The sequence below is a fragment of the Bacillus rossius genome, chromosome 1 (assembly GCF_032445375.1).
Source record: "Bacillus rossius redtenbacheri isolate Brsri chromosome 1, Brsri_v3, whole genome shotgun sequence".
NCBI classification, from domain to species: domain Eukaryota; kingdom Metazoa; phylum Arthropoda; class Insecta; order Phasmatodea; family Bacillidae; genus Bacillus; species Bacillus rossius.
This window is the reverse complement of record NC_086330.1, coordinates 378,647,605-378,668,239: the sequence shown is the minus strand read 5'-3', so window position 1 is coordinate 378,668,239 and position 20,635 is coordinate 378,647,605. Positions and strand designations below refer to the sequence as shown.

Below are 20,635 nucleotides of genomic sequence, written 5' to 3'. Positions count from 1 at the left end.
AGTTTCGCAAGTTTATTGCGAGTGAAAGAGCACCTCAAGCGAAGATATCCTAAACGTAATTAAGTAAATTAATCAAAGTTAATTAATAACTAATAATAATTAAGTTTATTTTATAAATCATCATAGACAAATTTTTATGTGTATTACTTCACATACTTTTTTTCCCCCAGCTATATGGAACACGTTTACAGAATATTTTCAGACAAGTTAATCTCACAGAATGTATGTATGGTGTGGAGTGGAATATCTTGACAAGTGAAGAGGCGGGGAGTATGCATGTATATAAGCCCTGACTTCGACGTTACGGCCATCTTCCGAGGGTCGGTTAGTAGCTGCGGGTCGGCTAAACTGCTTGCGGAAGACAGTTGTGGTATCAGTAAGTTGGGAAAGGCGTCATGTTTCGGTCGGGCTATACTTAATTTAGGGTTTGTTCTGAAAAAAATCCTATGTTACAATAATTTTAACAAGGGGTAGTAACGGGGTAATAGAATTAACGTAACAAACACGGTAGTGTGTCAAACCTTGCTGTTTAACGATCATGCAACTTGACGTCCGTATTTCGAAAGCTAGTGACGTAGGGAAACATAATTTTAAACTGTTATTGTATTGATTTCGTTTATGAGTTTGTTTTGGAACTAGTCTATTGGCAGAATATTTAGCTGGTAGTTTTGTTAGCCTTTGTGAATGGCTAAATATTGTGATATATTAATTTCCTTGTTACTTGATTTTAAACAATTTTGAGAAAGTAATGGCGGGTCTGAGCGATGTTAGCGGGGTCTAAACGTAATAAAGATAACTGTAGTTTAAATGAAATGGCTGATGGTTGTGCCTTGAAACTGTAATTTTAGTTTCTGGGTTCAACTTCAAAATTTGTTCCAAATGAGGTTCCCCATTGATCTAGTGTGGCTCTTGGAAATATCTTCGATGTATTACTATACATGAGCCCGGGAGACATGCCCTTCTGTTGAGTAACGAGTTGCCCCCCCCCCCCCCCCCCTTCCTTGGTTCTGAATTGGCCAAAGTATCTTCTCATCAGAAGCAGCTTGGCTTCTGGGTTGTAGCCGTGTCCTTCGTAAATAATTCACCGGCGTTTCGGTCGACATTGCAGTCGCCATCATCAGCCTGCGAACATTATTTTCTAGTCGGTTATGCAGACGTGGCATACCGTGGCAGTAACCTTGGCGTAATCTTAGTGCACCACGGCTTCAGTTTACCTGCGCGGATGTATCTGGGGTGATGTGAATGCTAGTGTGGTCTTGTTCTTGAAGGGTTCACTTGACTACTTGTGTTCCAGGCGCGTGCTGGTAACCGGAGGGCGTGATGCGGCGGTGGTCTAATGGGGCAGCGGCGTTCTTGTCGGCTGCGTTATGCTTCCTCGTCAACTTCTCTCCCGGTAAGGCAGACGAAGTTCAGGAATTTCGAAACTTTTCGAACTGTAAATGATTGGCTAGTACACTGGTCTTTTTATTTTTCCCCGTTGTCGGAATGTTTTGCGTGTACTGCAAATTTCTGAATCGATTGGCATTGATCCATAAACAGTTCCTTCTCTTATGACAGATTCAAATTAGTTTTGAGGGATGTCCAGTTAAGTTAAAAGAGGTTACTGGTTAAAATGTCTTAGACATCTTATTTTTATTTGTTCTGACGTGTTAAAGTGTAAAGCACCTTCTTTAAATTGTAATTTGATATACCCTATATTTTATACGTTAAACTCGGTCTTTAAAGTAATTTTTTTTTTAAAATATCTTAAGAAAAACTTAAGAATTCGGGTTTTTTCCCCCCCTCTGAAACTCTTTATAAATTTGATTTTCGTGGGTTGCAAAGTGTATTAAGGTATATACTGAACGTTCCTCGCAGTATTCGGTGGTTTCCAGTATACTTTAGGGCGTAAGCCTTCTTTTCACTGATGAGCCAAACGCCCGATCGTACATCTTCGGTTTTTTTTTTGTTCATTGTAAAAGGTTACGTTAGCTACGTTCTAATTACTTTAAATCATTGTGGACGGTTTATTTGGTTAGGATATCTACATCAAAGATACAGTGAAATCATGTAAACTTTTTCCTAGCCCTGGATAGCTACATTTTAAAGTTATTTGCTAAGCAACCATGAAATGATTTTACAGTATTTTTAATGTGGCTATACTTGCCTAGTATAACGAACCATCCACAATGTTTTAAAGTTTTTATAATGTAGCAAACCTATCCTAATCGGCCGCAAGATTTAATGCCACACCGGTTTATACAATGAGATAGAACTGAGGAACAAGGCGAGCATGAACTTCGGGGAACTTCGGGTGTGGCTCTCTCTGATGTGAAATGAAGGCTTCCCTACTTTAGGGTGTTGTGAAGATTCACAGCGGGCCGAATCTTGTCCTTCGTACTTCTCAATTCGTGATCCATGTTTCTAACCATGTTGATTTGGCAAAGGCAGATGTCGTGCGAGGTCTGGTGGCGGAGTGTTCTGGACTGATGTGTTGCAGGCTCTGCTGGGTGCGAGAAGGACTACTTCCAGTGCGCGGACGGCAGCTGTGTGCCTGTGGCCTTCCGCTGTGATGGGGAAGACGACTGCGGCGACCTCTCGGACGAGATGAGCTGCCAGGACTTCGTGAGTGTCTCTCGCACTGTCCCTCTTTCCAGTGGCGTAGCCAGGATTTGTGTATGGGGGTGTTGAAGTTGGATTTTAAGGTGTAAAATAGTAATATTTTAGCAGTTGTCAGTACTTAAATTTAAATATTGTGATGGTAAAAATTTTACTTATTTTAATACGAAATTTGAGTGATTAAGAAATTTAAAGATTTGGTGCTGGGGGCGGGGCGGGGGGGGGGGGGGGTTGGACTTCTGTCCTCCCCCCCCCCCCCTCCCCCGGCTAGGCCCCAGCCTCTTTCCAAGGCTGCCGTTAGCCTGCAGCATGGGGAGAGACTCCCAAGCTGGGTTTACGATTGATTTCCTTAAGAATCATGACATAGCGTAGAGCACACGATTAAGTTTAAACTACATTTTTCCAGTTTTCGGATAGACATAAGTCGCGAATTCCAACCAATCGCAGAACAAAAAACTATTCGGCCATTGTTCGAAATGGAGAAGCAGGTTTGGAATAGGTTATTGACAATGCCAAGTAATTGTGCTACAGCGGATTTAAATTTACCTGTCGTGTTCATGATGTGTGGAATTTCTGCCAAGTATTTCCTTTCATTCTTAGATCTTTAAATTAAGATCTTCTGCGATCGTAGAGATGCGGATAACCCCGCACAGTCAATCAAAAAATCATCGCCCGATTTTTCTTTTATCATTACGTAATCTACTGAAATGTCCTTCTGTTGCATAATGTTCAGTCATATCTAAATTAATTCGTAATTACAAATATACGTTTCTAACCAAAAGTACAGCCTCCCTCGGTCAAATACCAAGACATAAACTTCCGGGTGTAAGGTTCCGGTTTGTTGTGATTGGTCGCTTCCCTTGAGTTTTAAAGAAAAATTTAAAATATAACCATTTCTGTTAAGTCTTAAGTCATCATATAGTAAGCACACGACCCGTCAAAATTAAAAAAATGACATTCGTTAACCATTCCACTACTTAACGTATTCATATGGTAAGTTCACGACTAAGTATTGGTTTTCAATCGTAAACCCACTTTTATTACAGACTGAGGCCTGTTTTTTTTATGTAGTTATCAGCCCGTCCGCTAGATGGTTTTCATAATTACTGACATAACTTCATTAATTTATTAGTGGTGTATAAGCTTTTATCAGGCAAACATACCATTGAAATGTCACTATTTAGGTAACTACTAATTTTGTGGTGTATTAAAAGTTTTTTGCACCTACTCCTTTATTTCTTACATGACAAAACAGCATAGGTATTTTCGCATCGATTAAATTAGTTTTGCGCCACCAAGGAGGTAACTTTATATAACCAATAAAATTGGTTGTTTGTAAAGTCGGTTTACGGATGATAGTTTAACGTGACGTCATAACAAAACATTGATGGAATTATTGCGTACTTCTATGAATAAAATTACATCATTGTTATAATTTCAAGTATATATATAATTAAAATATCAGATTTTTAAAATGCATGAATAATTAACCTTTATTGCCGAAATTTTTGTAATAAGCAATGAACACTAACTTTTCACTTAACTTTATAAGAGTGGTAGAAATGCGGCGCAAACGTACAATGAGCGTGACGGGAGTTTTCGTGCGTGCAGCCGGCGTTCATCGATTTATCAGACGTTATCACGTCGTGAAACTTTGTATGAGAACCTCTATTCAGATTTGTTATTTGCTTGTGGTTACGGGCCCGCCCGACAGATAGCAAGACGTGTTGCGTTGAAAATGGTTTCAGTTTCCACTGTAGGAGTCGCACTTGTTTGTTTCCCTCCTTGTTCTGTGGCGCGGAGGCTAGTCCCAGGGCCGGCGCGTCCATGCAGGCCAACCAGGCAACCGCCCAGGGCGCCAAGTAGCTGGGGGCGGCGCAGCACGACACACAACAGCTAATATAATATGTTTAACGATTATTGTAACGGTTTGGAATGTTTATATTATAAGTAATTATTTAATGTCCAGAGTGACCTGTTTATGATTTGTAATGAGTTAAAAAAAAAAAAATTAAGCCTGCTTACATTTGATTGTAGACAAAATATTTGGCATGTCGTGGCCTCGTCTCTGAAGCTGTGGAGACGGGGTGGACGTCGCTCGGTCGTTCAGTTGTGTTGTTTGCCCGGCGCCAGCTCTTGGGTAGAGCAGCCTCGTACTCTGAGGCGGGAGTGGACCGTTCGGCCCCGTGCAGCTGGCTTGTTAGCCCGCACAGTTTATACAAGTTTCTTCTACAACCATTTGTGTTGGTTTTACATATTTCTATCTCTTTTGATCTTTTGCATTTTACAATCTTTCCACGTCTACAAACATACTTACAATATACACTTAATAATATACCTAAATATTTACATAACATCTATAACATAACTCCAATACATTGTCTCTTTATATTTACAACTGCCATTTGGTGAAGAGTGGTGGCACTACCAGGGCCATGGATGGAGTGTTGCGCCGCGGACAGGACTGTGACCCAGGTTTTTGTTTAATCAAGAGGAGGTACGACGTCAGGCTTACGTGATGTATTTTGAGGCAAGGAAATTTATTTTGTGGTGGTCGGGGGGGGGGGGGGGGAGGGGAGGCTGCTCGTGTCGAGCCGGCGTGTCTGTCGCAGGACCACGGGCCCCTGGAGTGCGGCGACGAGGAGTGGAAGTGTCTGGACGGCCAGATGTGCGTGCTGCGGGCCTGGCTGTGCGACGGCCACCCGGACTGCGAGGACCGCAGTGACGAGCAGCTGGGCTGCAAGATCAAGGTACCTGCTGCGCCACTCTCCTGCACTCCCCTGCACAAGCATTCACTCGGAGCCGCGAGACTGGACGGTTCTGCGGGTTTCAAATATTTCCGCCTCTTAACCTTCGTTCTATTATCGGCATACAGATTCTTCACTTTTCTTGGCAGTTCATCGAAACCTTGAATGTGTGGGTTATGGTGTACCTACTTTCTACTTGAAATCATAAGTATTAGTGCTATGAATTTTATCCTAGCTTTGGCTCAATTTCTGTAGATTAAAAAATCTTGGTTACACATCTTGGAAATTAACTGACTGATCAAGCGTAATACCAATAACCAGATTATTGCACAAACGGTAGGTCTAAAGATTTCATTCGGATGTTAAAATTTTTTCTGATTGGTGCAGTTTTGCTACAGGGCACTTGCACAAAAAAATGTGTTTTTTTTTTTTTTTTTAATACTTTGACATGTGCAAGCTTTAATTTACTCTGATTCAATATTGTGAAATATTATTTTTAATTGAATAAGTTAACTGCAAATACTCGATCTCGGGTGTTGGGTCGGTAAGTTGGCTAATTCGGGTTAGTGGCTCTTAGACGGCGTGTTCAGCGGTTCCTCACTAAATGTTCGGTGTACCAGGAGGCGCAATGAAATATTCATTTGTAACTTTAAAGTTATCTATGCAGAATTGTTCTATAATGTAGTACCGACAATTCTCCTTAATGTTTCCCCTTTGGTGTTTTCAGGTACATAGTTTAAATGTGGTAATTTTTTGGTTTCGGGGGGGGAGGGGGCCGATATTTCAAGTTCTGTTGGCAGTTGCACTTACCAATAGGCTTTACGTTCATCTGATCTCTTATTTATAAACTTCAAAAATTATTGAAGGAATTGGAAAATTACAAAATATCTTTCGTACCATCGGTGCTTCTAATTTCTTGGATGAAAATTTTTTAAAATTTATATGTAGTACTGCCATAATTTTTACCTAGCTGGAAGCTGTTCTTGTGCTCAATACTTAATCTTTTCAGTTCTTACAATTTGCTCATTTACGATATAACTTCGGCATTCAGGTAAGGAATTGTCTATGGTTACATTTTTTTTTTTTTTTTTTTTTTTTTTTTTTTTTTTTTTTTTTTTTTTGCTTTGTGTAGCTATGATGTAGCTATGATTTGTAATACCGAACGTCTGGCTAGGTGCAAATCGTGTATTTGAAAACTCATTTACTAAAGCATACTTTCGGTATTTCTGTTGGTAATCTGGCTAGTTCACGTGGATTTATTTCTGTGGTTGTTTCAGGACTGCATGGACGGGTTTCTGTGCGAGAATCACCACTGCATCATATCCAACTTCCGGTGTGACGGCGCCGACGACTGCGGGGACGGAAGTGATGAACGAGGCTGTGGTAATGCTCTGCTCCAGCTATGCCCGCTGGGGCCGGCTCCAGGGTTCCTCTGCGGTGGCTGCTACCTCTGACGTCATGCGCGGCGCGTGCCACGGTCCAGATACACTAGTCAACTTTAACTTGTCCGTCCTTGTCCCGATAGTCATTTGGTGGATTTTTGAGTTTCTGGTTCGTTTCGGAGTAAACGTTTAATTTCCCCTTGCAGGATAAAGTTGACCTAAAAGTTTCACACGTGCACTAAATGTTTCAAAGCTGTGTAAACACTCCACAGCCTGTAGGTGGTGGAAAACTATCTGAAAACCAATTTGGCCCCTCTATACTGCGCTCTGGCTGTAGAAAGTAGGTTCAGATATGTGTCCCAAATTTGTAGACCGGGCTCTTTCCTGTGCGATGTGACGGTCAACATTAGGTTGCCGAAACCACCTACAGGTTCGGGTTTAGTAAACTGCCCTCTCTTACTAGTGTGTGAAAGATTACTTATGAAATCCTAAACGTGATTTATCAGTTTATTCACGTTAAACTGGTCGTCAATTTTTTTTCCCATTGTAAGCTTTAAAATTGAGAATTAGATTTAGTTTCCTCGTTGACAGAAGATACTTTTGAACCGACTAAAGGATTAATGGCCAAAGAATATAAGTACGGTCTAACGCCCTTACTGATTCACATACAGTCGTAGTTATACGAGCCTCAAAGGACTCGAGCTAGTTCAGTTGCTTGTAAGGAAACAAAAAAACGTTTCCATGCGAATAGCTTTACTAAGTTTTCTGATAACAGGTCATAGCTCATGCTGCAGCGCATGGGGGACATCTGGACAGCTGACGCAAAGTAATTCGTGTGCACAATTCCAATCTTAGCCCTGGATATTACGAACGTGATTAATAATCGATATTAAAAGCTGCAGCATTAAAATCCCAAATGATTAATGGGCAAAATCAAAATTACAGAGTAGCAGAAATTACAGTAATTACTACACGAGTCTGCATTTATTAAGAGATACAAATCGCACATAACAAATCACACTTTGCTAACTCTTTTTTTTTTCTTTCCTCTGGGTCCGCCTGGAGCGGAGCCCAACTCTGGTGTTTGTTGCACAGGCGCCCGCAACGTCTCCCACACGGCCTGCACCCTGGACAACTCGCTCTTCCAGTGCGCGGACACGGTGCACTGCCTGGACCTGGGCGTGGTGTGCAACGGCGCAGACAACTGCCTGGACGGCTCCGACGAGGGCCCCGCCTGCAACGACTGTGAGTGCTGCCTCCACGGGGAGACATTGAAGTAGTTGTGGGGCCCGTCCGCTAGATAGCAGTCTTCATAATATGTTGCTCACGTAACTACACTACATTTATAGTAAATGTATAAGCTATTATCAGGTAAACAATCCAGTGAAAATCACTTATTTAGGTAGCCACTAATTTTGTGGTGTGAATTCAATGAGTTTTTGCACCTATTACTCATTTATTAGGTACATGACTGTTTATTACAAAACAGCATTAAGTATTTTCGCATCGATTAAATTTACGGGCCCGCCCAACAGACCCAAATCTCGCGTGAAACATGGTTTCAGTTTCCGCTGTGTGATTCGAACCGTATTTCCCTCCTTGCTCCGTGACTGCACCTAAACCACCGTACAAACATGGGTCTGTTTTCAGCAACTTATTCGAATTTACAAGAGGTTTATTACGTTAGAGGTGGGTTGTTACAGCAATTTCCGGTATCTGTTACAACCTGATACTCAGACAGATACAGTAATGTAACAAGTATCTGATACTTTATCAGAGTAGTAGCGGTCCCAGGAAGCGACAAGGTATCAGCATTCTCGTTACAGGGTACACATCCTCCGTGCCGTCATCAGCGTAAAAAGGTGTCGGTGTCTCTGATAAATTATTTATCACGCCCGGTAATTCTCTACCTCTTACACTCATGCCCGCCTGATACAGCCAGTATCAATCAGTTCAACATTCACTGCAGTTCGTCCTGGCCGTGTATTAATTACCACCATGTACATTGTTGCGGGCTGTTATGCTTTGTAGTTACTATCTTTATAGTGAAATAAGGAATGGATAAGGGCAGGAAAAGGACTTCATTTGTGTGGAATTTTTTTACGGAAAATGAGTTTGCTGATTGTAATTCGTGTAAACAAAAACTAAGTTAAAAATCATCGACTAATCTGAAGAAACATTTGAAACTTATTGATATAGTATGCTCACTAATGTACGTATCTGTTTTTTTATTTATTTTTGATAAAATCGTAAGCTTTTAATGTATGAAAACACTAGTTACTAATTGTTTTCGGAAAAAGTCCATATGTTGATTACATCTGTTAGTGTCAACTGAGAATTTATTTGCATTTTCATAGCTGTTAGGTGCACAAATATAAATATTGTCTTTTATTAATGTACTTTTTAATATTAAAATTTCATTAGTTTTATTAATTGAACAAGACTGTGCACGCACTGCGCACTGAGCGTACTTTGATGTGGCACAATAACCAAACGTCTCGTAACATTCGCTTTGCGCCTTTCCTTCAACGCCTTCCCCTGCGCTTCCTCCCCTACATTATTTCCCTCTATCCCTTATTCGTCATGCCGCTCCCTCCCCTTTCACAAGCTCCGCCCAAGTGACCGTCATCTGCGATCGGGTTCTGCGCACATTGGCCGTGGTGTTCCAGGCGAATTCTGAACTAATACTAAAGTACTTGATACTTTTCAAGTGTACTCGTTTGCCGTTCCTGATACAGGCGCATATCAGTAACAAAGTATCAGGTTGATACTTTTCGACCCACCTCTATCACGTCAATAGTTCTGAACTCCGGCTGCACGCACCAAAAATTTGTCACGTTCCGCCTGAGCCGAGCGCGCAAGAACGGGCCGGCCACCGTGCGAGAAAATCTTCTATAATATCAAAACGGGGTTAAGGCGGGCATTTTAACTTATTATTCGTGATTATATTAAAAAAAAATAATTAAATTTTCAATAAATATTATATTAAAATTTAATAATGTGCAACTTTTCAATCTCTAATGACATCACGTAAAATTGTCGTCCATAAACAGACTATACAGACAACCCCCTTTTTTGTGTTATATTCATTCGTACTTATTTCACGGTATCTTAATTTTGTTTAACCTTGGTTCAGAATTTTATATGGCCGCCTTGTTAGTACCTCAAATGAAATTTCCTTCGGTGTAGTAAGAAATTTCTGATATTTTAGCTGCATGGAAAATTAGTGTTGGGTTAAATCGTGTCATTGGTTAACAAATGTTATGTACTTATTAATGTTTCCCGAAGTTAAATTTAAATAAGTACGAAATCTATCTACGCCTGTAGGTTTTGCTGAGATTTTTAATCTTTGACATCGGCTTATTTAAGTTTTAATTTTTTTAGGAAAATTGAAATCTGACAATTGAAGATGCAGTGTAACCAGTAATGGGGTATGTCAAAATGTGTATTTTGGGAAAAGAAAACTCTTTGTAATATGTGACAAACGGATAACATTTCTTAAAATTTTAGTTATATTTATTCAAAATGTTGCATTGATATTTCGTTATAAGGAAATTTTTGAATAGAAAAGGAACAGGTGTTATATTGGACCTACGTTTTGTTATGCTTGTTTATAAGTAGATATAGCCGGTCACGCTAATTGTTTAAAATTGACTTTAATGCAGCTGCTGGGTCGATGCGCGGAATATATTCCCGGGCATGGATCTCAACCCGGCTTTGCTGCGAACCATTTTGGGGAGATTGTGGCTTTCAGGTTTATTTAGAAATGTATGTGTCCGTGATTGTACACACGGTCGTTTTACTTCCATTTACAAGATATTTAGTGTATGTGAACACTGGCTTTTATGTAAATGCTGATTAATTTTTTTATTTTTTCATTGACCCCCATTTCTGGGGTATAATACATGCCAAGTTTATATGGAAAATATATTTATAGAAAGTTTCACAAAAAAAAAAAGTTCACAAAAATATATATACACTTACATTTTCCTCAAGTTATTGATTACAGCATATGTAAATACTGAAACTATGATAGTGAGACGGAAATATAACTCATACTTACTATCTAATAAAGATAGTAATAATATAAATTACAAGTGGGTTTGACATTACCCTATAAAATCTTTACTATTTTAGATTATTACGTTATAAACATCTTTGAAGGAATAGAGAAGTTCTATTTTTTTTACTCTTGCAATTTTTTTTATTTTTCACGTGCTGAGGTACTTATTGTATAAGCAGATGCCCACTTAATTGTGCAGTTTTCGGCATATTGGCTGGTGGAGTGAGATGGTATTCTGAGGTAGTATAGTTTCATACGTGTGTATATGTATTATATTGTGTTCTGTTAACAGCGAAGGCAGAGTGCGAGAGATCCGACTGCAACGGTACTTGCCACGCGCTCCCGTCTGGCCACGTCTGTACTTGCGGCAGTGGCTTCGTTCTTCAGGCAGGCAAATACTGCATTGGTGAGTACCCGTGGGCAGAAATCTTCTGTTTACCGAATCTCTTCATTTGAACCGGTTCCATGAAATTATTTGTTAATAAGATCGGTTCTTCTACGGGATGTGGCGATTGAAAATAATATTAAACCCCTTTTACCTTTCCCGAGAATTAGTTTTATTTGCGTCTGGCTAGTTATCTAAGTAACATGCTCAGCTCGGATATCGGAAACTTCGGACGTCTTAACCATTCCGTAACCGTCAATATACAGCTGATCACTAAATGTTTCCTGCAGTGAGTCATAAACAAGTAATGAATATTTGCATACGTTAAATTTTGTTCCTTCATGCTAGTCTCGGAGCAGGATTACCCCAGGTAACATCGCGGTGTACCTAGGGGTTTTTCATGGCAGGTTGATTGTGCGGTGCTGTACCATTCCTTTCCGTGACAAGAAATCTCTACCCGAGTTCTGTACCTGAGTGGGGAAATTTGTTTGAGGTGAAAAATTCCCGACTCGTGACTAATATTGACGTTTGTAATTTTAGCTGTATCGAGCTCTTGGTCTGATATCTATGACATTTGAAAAATTAGTGTTAAACAATATTCTTAATCTTAAAATGAACATTTAAGGCTGACGGTGACGGAGTTTTTAATATTAGGTCTAAAAGTCCTCTATTTTACTTGCTTCATAATTTGTTTATAGAATAGTTTGCTTTTGTGTATGCTGGCTCACGCAGCGCTTACTTTCACTCCCGACGTCATGATGGCATTTCACGAACGAATCGGGACTGCCCACGTGGCCTTTTTCTCGCCTCGTTCTTTCGCGGTTTATTTCTTCTAATTCGTTCAACTTTAAAGGAAACTAATCTATACTTTGAGATGAGGTAAGTCTCGAACGAATCGCATGGTTTAGTTCGTGGATAGTTCATTATGAACGAATCTTTAAAAGGGGACAATACTGATGTGAAAAATGTGCTCTGAATGGTGTGTTCGGAGACTTGAAGCATTACTCAACGTATCTTCGTTCCAGACATCGACGAGTGCGAAGAGTACGGCGTGTGCGACCAGCGCTGCTTCAACACGCCAGGAAGCTACAGCTGCAAGTGTCTCTCCGGCTACCAGCTTCACGAGAACGAGCATCGATGCGTGGCTGAAGGTGCGTCTTCACATTTCGTCTGGGATAAACATTGCTTCAGTGTTAATTTCAAAAATCTGCTTTCCATTCCGTCTGTGTTAATTTAGTCGCTTACGCAAATGAAACTCCTAATCTTGATTGCTCCTGTCATAGGTTTGTGACAAATTAAAATTTGGAATAAATATATTGGAATGGTTAAATGAACCGTAGTTGAAAATTGGTTATTGTCTGACAAAACGCCTAGACTTGTTTGATGGGTGTAATGTCCGTCTGCAGCCCAAAGATCTTGATACAATATTAAACTTTCAGGAGGTGAACCGTTGCTTCTCTTCGCCACCAAGCAAGACATACGCGGACTGTACTTGCAATCCAGGGTCCACCACAAGGTGGCAGAGAACCTTGATCATGCTGTAGGCGTGGCGTACGACGGCAACTTCGTGTACTGGACGAACATGAAGGATCAAGAGGAAGCTATATATCGCAGTTTGGATGACGGCTCCAAACCGGAGCTTATTGTATCCGCAGGTAATCCTACGTGCATTGTTGGTATGTGTGGGATGACGTTTACCTACATTTCTTGGTGCTGAAAGTGATTTTTTCTCAGGTCTGGGCCAACCCGAAGACCTTGCTGTGGACTGGGTTACCGGCAACATCTACTTCACAGACGTGGAGATGAAGCACATAGGAGTTTGTTCTCACGATGGCTCTGCTTGCGCAGTTGTCCTCACTGGAATGCACCAAGTCAAGAGCTTGGTTTTAGTGTTTGCTGAAGGGTAAGTACTTCCCCCCCCCCCCTCGTGTCTTTTACTTGTTTACTGGACACTTAAAGAAAGTTTCTTAACCAGTGTTATGCGGTTTTTGGTAGGGGCTAAACTTATGGTTTCGCGTCACCGACATGCTAGTGACGTGTTGTGGCAGACTGGCGAATCGCAGCGGCCTGTGTAAATGTGTACGCATATATACACTGATTGTATACTTGACTGTATCATGTGCGTGTTGGACTCTTTTTAAATGGTTAAAATCTTGTGAGTTCGATCACCGACCTAGGTCTGACATCGCTGCTAAGTCGTAGCTAGGTAATCAATTTTTACATACCACTGACATCTGTTGCGACAAAAAATTCTGCAAGGATAAATATCATGCTGACATCGTACTGATATAATACCAAAATATTTTTCTTATGCAAGTTTGATGTTGAAATGTCGTTACAAATTTAAACAGTTATGTTTTCACTTCTGTTGAGTCCCCATGACTGGCTCTTTTTTTTTTAATCTTGTAGGTTCATGTTCTGGTCTGACTGGGGTGATACACCGATGATAGGCAAAGCAGGAATGGATGGAGCGAAAGCTACAGTGTTCGTGGAGACAGATATTCATTGGCCGAATGGGTTGGCCTTGGATTACCCCAATTACAGGCTCTACTGGATTGATGCCAAGCTGCTGAAGATAGAGACGATCAGACTGGATGGTCGCGACCGCAGGGTGAGCATGTTGACATTTCATTCGAAGATTTTTTGGAAGTATTTGGTCCATACTGCAACACATTTGCCATGGAACTTGTTACAGGTGGTCCTTCAAGGAGCTCTGAAGCATCCTTACTCGATTGCTGTGTTCGAAGACAGATTGTACTGGTCCGATTGGGTCGACAGGGAGATCGAGTCTTGCAACAAGTTTACAGGGAAAGATCGGGAAGTTATCGTGAAAATGAAAAAGCATCCCATATACAACCTTCATGTATATCATCCAGCCCTACATCCATCGGAGGTAATTTTTCCATTTGATCGTTTTGCATGAACATTTGCACTGAGTGTTCCGATAAACTGATTTCTTTTTAAATTTCAGTTGTCGAATCCCTGTTCTCGAGCGCGCTGCAGCCACCTGTGCCTTCTATCGACCGGCCTGACGTGCTCCTGTGCCTGTCCCGAAGACAAGGAACTTGGCCCGGATAAGCACACGTGTCGTGGTAATGTCACAATGTTAAATGTCTCGTTTGCTAATTCCATAAAATTCTAATTCTCTAATGTGAAAGTCGCAAGTCTTAAAATGTGCAATGAGTTATCTAGTATTAAGTTTCAAACGATGTGTGGTTGGTTAAATTATGATATTTTACAGATCTTTACAAGAAAGAAATGGTGGTGGTTGCAGCAGGGCATGTTTTATACTTCGTGGAACACCAGATTTTGGGAAAGCAACAAATTTCAAAGTTAGAAATCCACCAGATAACAAAGATTGGGCAAATGGTGCATAACTCCCTTGCAGGTATGTTTAAAACATGCAAGTGTCTTAATATTAAGCTATTGGAAGACTTGTTTTCGATTAATTTTTTTTTTTTAGATACGCTGATTGTAAGCAGCCACATTGATGGAAAGCTATTTTCGGTTAATCTCAAAACTGGGAAGGCTACCACCCTGGTTTCGAACATCGGCAAAATAGAAGGATTAGCTTTCGGTAGGGTTTGGTTTCAGTTTTTATTTTTTATTTTATTTTTTAATTTACCATTGTGCATTTCTACCTGGATGTTTGTTTGCAGACCACCTTGGTAACAACCTTTACTGGTGCGACGGGGACCGGGCAACACTTGAGGTAATGAACCTCGGAAACCACTTCAGAACCACGATCCTGAAGCAAGAGGGAGTTGAAGTTCCTGTAGCAGTCGCTGTAGTACCGGAGGAAGGGTATGTGCATTTTAACCTTGTTTCGCAGTACCTGCTCTTGTCGTAGGGTTTGCCTGTGTGGTTTAACTTAATGTAAATTTTATATTTCCAGGATCATGTTCGTAGCGTTTCGTAGTGACAATACCATAAGCATTGACAGGATGCATATGGACGGGAAAGGCGAAAGGACTCACGCCATCCATGGGTTAAAAGGCATGTACTTGGCGATGACATATGACGAAGAGCTGAACAGAATCTTTTGGGCCGACCCATGGGCTGGAGCCATAGAAAGCACTGCCGTGGATGGTATGCTTGTCTTATTTATGGTAGGAATTTTCCATCCAAACTGTTCTGCTCGTAGTAATTGAATTTATTTTTGCAGCTACGGACAGGCACCAGTATCTCACGGATTTGTATGCACCGAGCCAAGTGGCAACCTTGGGGACCGACATATTTTGGACCAATTTTCATCTGCCTCGCCTGTATTGGGGAAACAAATTCGATGGGAACATGAAGACTAAAAGACTGGAGTTTGGTGAGTCTTTTACTTCGTTGCCCTGGAAATTCCAATGTGCTACGCCATTCTTGACATGTTATTTTTTTCCAGATATTCCTAGTGAAGTCGAAGTGATGACTCTGGCTGCAGTTCGAGGTCAGAAATCCCCGAGGGCCCACATCTGCTCGGTCGACAATGGTGGCTGCAGTCACATTTGCCTCCTTGCGCTCAAACTTGCAGTGAGAAATTTTTTTAAGTGCCTGTTTTAGGGTAATGTCGGAGAAGTAGTTCACGAAGTAACTTTCTTTGTAAATTTTTAGGTATGTGCATGCCCATCGGGCATGTTGCTGGATCATGACGGCCGCACGTGTTCGACTCCTGTTCACTGTCAAAAAACTGAGATAAAGTGTCAGCAGGACAACCTGTGCATACCCCTGAAACTAAGGTATGTTGCTGCAGTCATTCTTAACTTTGGCTGGTTTGGAAAATGTTGCTACATGTCAAAGTATTGTTTCCAGGTGCAATCGCCAGAAAGACTGTCCAAGTGGGGAGGACGAAGAAAACTGCGTTTTGTGCGCGGAGGAAGAATTTCAATGTCACAATAAAGATTGCATAGCGTTGGGGTTGCGTTGCAACAACCAGTTCGACTGTTCGGACAGGTCGGATGAGTTCGATTGTGACGAGAACATGATGGAGTGTTCAAATGGTAAGCATTGAATTTTCATGAATTTATTTTTTTATGTTACTGCTGTATAGTTTTAAAGGAAAATTTTCTTTCAGAGAGGTTATTCCGCTGTGGATCCGGGGAATGCATCAGCTCTCGATATGTTTGCGACAACTCTGTGGACTGCCAAGATTCTTCAGACGAGGCTACATGTGAGAACGGTGAGGGAGTTTACAAAACTATCTTTAGTACTGTCTGTAGTAAGACTGTCTGCACCTTGGCATTTCTTTAAAAAAAAATTTTATTTGCAGCAACTTGCCTGCAGGAGGAATTCCGCTGCACCTCTGGGCTATGCATTCCAAAGAGTTGGCAGTGCGATAATGACTACGACTGCCCGGACCAGTCGGATGAACATGACATGTGTGGTAAGAGAAGAACTGTTGTGCAAACTTTATTATTTTTCCAAGGGTTTTCGTGCGGTCTAAACATGTGAAATTCCAGTGTCTCCGACATGCGGCCCGGATGACTTCAAGTGCCACAACGGTCACTGTATCGCAAAGTCGTTGACGTGCAACCACATAAACGAATGTGGGGACAACTCGGACGAGCTGAAATGCAGAGTTGGTCACGACAGGAATGTGTGCCCTGAAGACCACTTCAGATGCAAGTTCAACACCAGCATATGTCTTAAAAATTCCGCAAGGTATTCTAGGATTTACGCTGAGTTTTTTACACTTAAATATTTAACTTTCTAGCATATTATCTACCCCAATTTTTCTTTTACAGATGTAACGGGAAGCCGGACTGCCCAAATGGAGAAGATGAAAGGGATTGTGGGTGCTTGGCAGAGGAATTCAAGTGTGACAATGGCAAATGTATTTCTTCGAGTTGGAAGTGCGATGGGTCAAACGACTGTGGGGACAATTCAGATGAAAGCACTCTCATGTGCCAATCAAATGCTCGGGGAAATGCTTCAAAACCAGAAGGTAATTAAATCAGCATATTTTTTTTTCTTGCTGCGGTATATTCATATTTGGGTTATAGGAATAGAAAACAAAGTATAGATTAGCTTTAAAATATTTACTTTACATGGCATGGTTTTCAAGGCGTTCTTGCACCTACTGTCTTAAAGTTTAGTAAGACTTCATTGTGAAATTTAAAATAGAAGTGGTTAAGAATTCGACATAAATTTTCGGCAATCTAGATAAAATATTGCTGTAATGCTAGTGGAAAATCCCGCTTGAAAAAGTAATATGCCTAGTAGTAATGAGATTATATTTGTCTGAGCAGAAAGATGCACTTAAAAACTCTTAAAGTGGGCGCATTAGTTTGTCTACTTAACGGATACCGATATTAAGGGTGACGTTGAAATTGATCTGCTTACAGGCCCGTGCAACGAATTCTCGTGCGTGACTGGCGAGTGTATTTCGTTGCAGTCTGTTTGCAATGGAGTCCCGGACTGTCCTGATGCTTCGGACGAAGGTGGCAATTGTGGTGAGTTTGGTCTTTGCATGTTGTGCTGACCAGATTGCTGAATGGGAGGTTTGTTCGGTACTTGCAGTTTGGTTCTCACGTGTTGTGCTTTGTCCGGCAGACGACTCCTGCGACTCGACGGCGCCGTGCTCCCAGCTGTGCACGGCGACCCCCTCCGGCCCGAGGTGCGGCTGCCACGCCGGCTACGAGCTGGTGGGCGGCGCCGCATGCATGGACGTCGACGAGTGCAGTCACATCCCTCGACCCTGCGCGCAGATATGCCTCAACTTGCCCGGCAGCTTCGAGTGCTCCTGTGTCGAGGAGTTCGTGCTGCGCCACGACAGGAGGTCCTGCAAGGCTACAGGTGCTCAATAATGCCGGCAGTCTTTCACAGCCATTGTCTGGAGTAGCTTGGCTTCTGGGTTGTAGCCGCGTCCTTGGCGGATGATTTAGATGGCTCCATGATGGCGACTGCAATGTCGGTGAATTATTCGCCAAGAAAGCAGCTACAACCCGGAAGCAAAGCTACAACAGGTGCTAAAGTTCTCTAAATTCTGCTTCGTAGCTGGTGTTGGATGATGGACGTCATTGCTTCGAATGTTTATTTGCAGGTGACCCCATGTCTTTCGTGTTTTCCACGAGGATGCAAATAAGGAGATTGAATCAAAGGTCAACGAACTTGGAGGTGATCGTGACCACGCCAGGATTGGAAGTCACGGGACTGGATGTGAATGCCAGAACTAAGGAGTATTACTGGAGTACTCGTAAGTTGGGACATTCTTAAAAATGAAAATTAATCTTCTCTGCACTTGATTTGCAAACTTTCTCAACCCTGCTTTTTTTTTTTTTTTTTTTTTTTTTTTTTTTTTTTTTTTTCAGAACTGACAGGAGCAATCCATAAGAAGATCGCAGGAGGAACTCAACACTCTCTCGGCAATGTTGGCATGCCTGCCAAGTTGGCTGTCGACTGGGTATCCAGTAACATTTATGTGATTGATGCGGGCCGCACACACAAGATAAAGGTACACAACTTTAAAATTCTAGCCGGTCTGTCCTTGTTGATGTGAAAATACTTATTTGAATTTTTGTCCCTCAGGTGTGCAACTTTGCTAGAAGAAATTGCGCCGCGGTTATCAGCATGGAGAAAAATGTTAAACTAACTACATTGGCAGTAGATCCCTCTACAGGGTTAGTTTTTACACGAAAATAATTTATGGATTTAACTGGGATTGTAAATGTGCTCATAAGGGTAAATGTTTTTTTCTTTAAAGGTTACTCTTCTGGGCAGAATCAACTTGGGGCCTGTCGAATCTACCTGTTGGCGGGATATACTCCTCGGACATGGCTGGCTCTGGTAGGAAGAAGCTAGCCGATGGTTCTTTATCTCTAGTTTCTGGCCTGGCTTTGGATAGCATATACAGGACCCTTTTCTGGATCGATGAAAAACTTCAAGTTTTAGAGTCGGTAAACTACGATGGAGACCACAGGCGTATGATTTTGGATCGCGAGGTAAATTATCTATTTTAACCTATAGTTTTTGGAAAGAATTAGGGCATTGCATTGTATTTCCCTTTATCAATTCAGGGGACACTATTAAGGGAAACACTTATCCTATTTAACCATCAGAAATGTAAATATAGAATTTTCTATTTTGGTGTCTGGGTGCTTAAATGCTAACAATGAATCATTTGGTAGAAATTTTCGTATCAGTCGTCGAAATTTCCTTCAGTTTATTGAAAAGTGTGAAACTTTTGAAGTGGCAAGAGAATTGGAATTGTGCCTATATATTCATTTTTGTTACCAAATGGCTCTGTAATTCTACATATTTCCGTACAAAATTTGTGTGAACAAAAATATAAGTGTCACAGAAATACTTTCCTGGTAACTGAGCCCCTTCTCTCTCAAAGGTGGTGCGACCTCTGGGTCTGGCGCTATACGAGAGTACCCTGTACTGGTTGTCGGCGGAGACAGATGCCATATCCAGCTACTCCTTGTACTCGGCCTCTGGCAGAGTGGAGAAGACTCAGATCCACGCCATCGATGCGCAGCTGTTCACGATCATGCAAACCTCGAGGCAACAGCATGGTAAGAGATTATACTCTTGACAAGTTTCGTAGTAATGTACGGATTTTATTTTATGAACCGACGCTTTTTGGACGTGATAACTTCTTATAAATCGATGAACGCCGGCTGCACGCACGAAAAAGCATGACTCTTTGTCACGTTTCGCCTGAGCCTGTGTGCAAGAACCGGCCAATCACCGTGCGAGAATCTTCTCTATCATCAAACACGTTAAGGCGGGCTTTTTAACTAATTGTTAGTGATTAGATTTAAACAAATTATTTAAATTAAATTTGCAAACTTTAATATTTGGAAATTAAAAGTATGCTTTTTCATCAGTTTTCTTATGATGTTATCACGTAAAATTTTCGTCCGTAAACATTTCGACATCCCCCCCCCCCCTCCTTTTCCCTCCCCCCACCCCCCCCCCCTCCTGTCTCAAGTTCCAGTGTCTGTCCACTCAGTGGCAGCTGGACAATTCGCGTGAATGAAAACCCAGATTTGTTACCAACACTATTCTGTCCACAGCTGTGAACTTGTGCGAGCACTACAACTGCACTCACCTGTGCGTCGTCGCACCGGGAGGCCCCAAGTGCGTGTGTCCGGACTCCAAGGTAGTTGGCGCGGACGAGGTTTGCACTGGGAAGGTACGGCTGGTTCTGATGTTGTGATGGCTCTTGTCGAGCTTGCTTGGGACGCCGCGCTGAAAGGGGGCTCTTGTTCCCCAGAAGGACCGCACCTTGTCTCTCGGCGTCCCTGAAGCCGGCCTGCCCGCCTCTGAGTCGAGCAGCAGCACCGCCGTGGCTGTTCTGGTCGTGCTGTTCGTGGTCGCTGTTCTGCTCGCCCTGTTCTACGTCTACCAGCGCCGCGTCGGTGCCGACGGGAAGTTCGATTGGAGGCACGAGTCTTTATTTGAATTCCTTGTCACCGACGATAGTTCCTGATGTTGGTTGAATGATTTTCAGATAAACTTCAAGCGCGTT

At 41.8% G+C, this 20,635-nt stretch overlaps 1 protein-coding gene across 4 annotated transcripts in view; it reads left to right on the top strand.

Moving 5' to 3' along the window:
* The first annotated feature begins 305 nt into the window (after window positions 1-305).
* The window catches only part of LOC134528567 (vitellogenin receptor), a 21,528-nt gene continuing 1,198 nt past the window's right edge, over window positions 306-20,635 (top strand). Inside the window, exons 1-34 of one of the 4 annotated variants that reach the window (XM_063362303.1) lie at window positions 306-376; window positions 1,295-1,393; window positions 2,480-2,604; window positions 5,211-5,348; window positions 6,623-6,728; window positions 7,823-7,972; window positions 11,083-11,196; window positions 12,201-12,326; window positions 12,615-12,830; window positions 12,910-13,078; window positions 13,585-13,786; window positions 13,871-14,068; window positions 14,147-14,267; window positions 14,417-14,563; window positions 14,639-14,752; window positions 14,835-14,979; window positions 15,071-15,264; window positions 15,341-15,493; window positions 15,566-15,693; window positions 15,775-15,899; window positions 15,973-16,160; window positions 16,235-16,339; window positions 16,430-16,543; window positions 16,620-16,821; window positions 16,905-17,104; window positions 17,505-17,612; window positions 17,713-17,955; window positions 18,203-18,355; window positions 18,471-18,613; window positions 18,688-18,779; window positions 18,863-19,100; window positions 19,499-19,676; window positions 20,181-20,299; window positions 20,381-20,550. In XM_063362303.1, the coding sequence (XP_063218373.1) occupies window positions 1,321-1,393; window positions 2,480-2,604; window positions 5,211-5,348; window positions 6,623-6,728; window positions 7,823-7,972; window positions 11,083-11,196; window positions 12,201-12,326; window positions 12,615-12,830; window positions 12,910-13,078; window positions 13,585-13,786; window positions 13,871-14,068; window positions 14,147-14,267; window positions 14,417-14,563; window positions 14,639-14,752; window positions 14,835-14,979; window positions 15,071-15,264; window positions 15,341-15,493; window positions 15,566-15,693; window positions 15,775-15,899; window positions 15,973-16,160; window positions 16,235-16,339; window positions 16,430-16,543; window positions 16,620-16,821; window positions 16,905-17,104; window positions 17,505-17,612; window positions 17,713-17,955; window positions 18,203-18,355; window positions 18,471-18,613; window positions 18,688-18,779; window positions 18,863-19,100; window positions 19,499-19,676; window positions 20,181-20,299; window positions 20,381-20,550 (4,997 nt within the window). In that variant the 5' untranslated portion in view covers window positions 306-376; window positions 1,295-1,320. Of the gene's footprint in view, window positions 426-1,294; window positions 1,394-2,479; window positions 2,605-5,210; window positions 5,349-6,622; window positions 6,729-7,822; window positions 7,973-11,082; window positions 11,197-12,200; window positions 12,327-12,614; window positions 12,831-12,909; window positions 13,079-13,584; window positions 13,787-13,870; window positions 14,069-14,146; window positions 14,268-14,416; window positions 14,564-14,638; window positions 14,753-14,834; window positions 14,980-15,070; window positions 15,265-15,340; window positions 15,494-15,565; window positions 15,694-15,774; window positions 15,900-15,972; window positions 16,161-16,234; window positions 16,340-16,429; window positions 16,544-16,619; window positions 16,822-16,904; window positions 17,105-17,504; window positions 17,613-17,712; window positions 17,956-18,202; window positions 18,356-18,470; window positions 18,614-18,687; window positions 18,780-18,862; window positions 19,101-19,498; window positions 19,677-20,180; window positions 20,300-20,380; window positions 20,551-20,635 lie in introns of all 4 variants that reach the window. The other 3 variants (XM_063362305.1, XM_063362304.1, XM_063362306.1) reach the window with 3 other exon arrangements.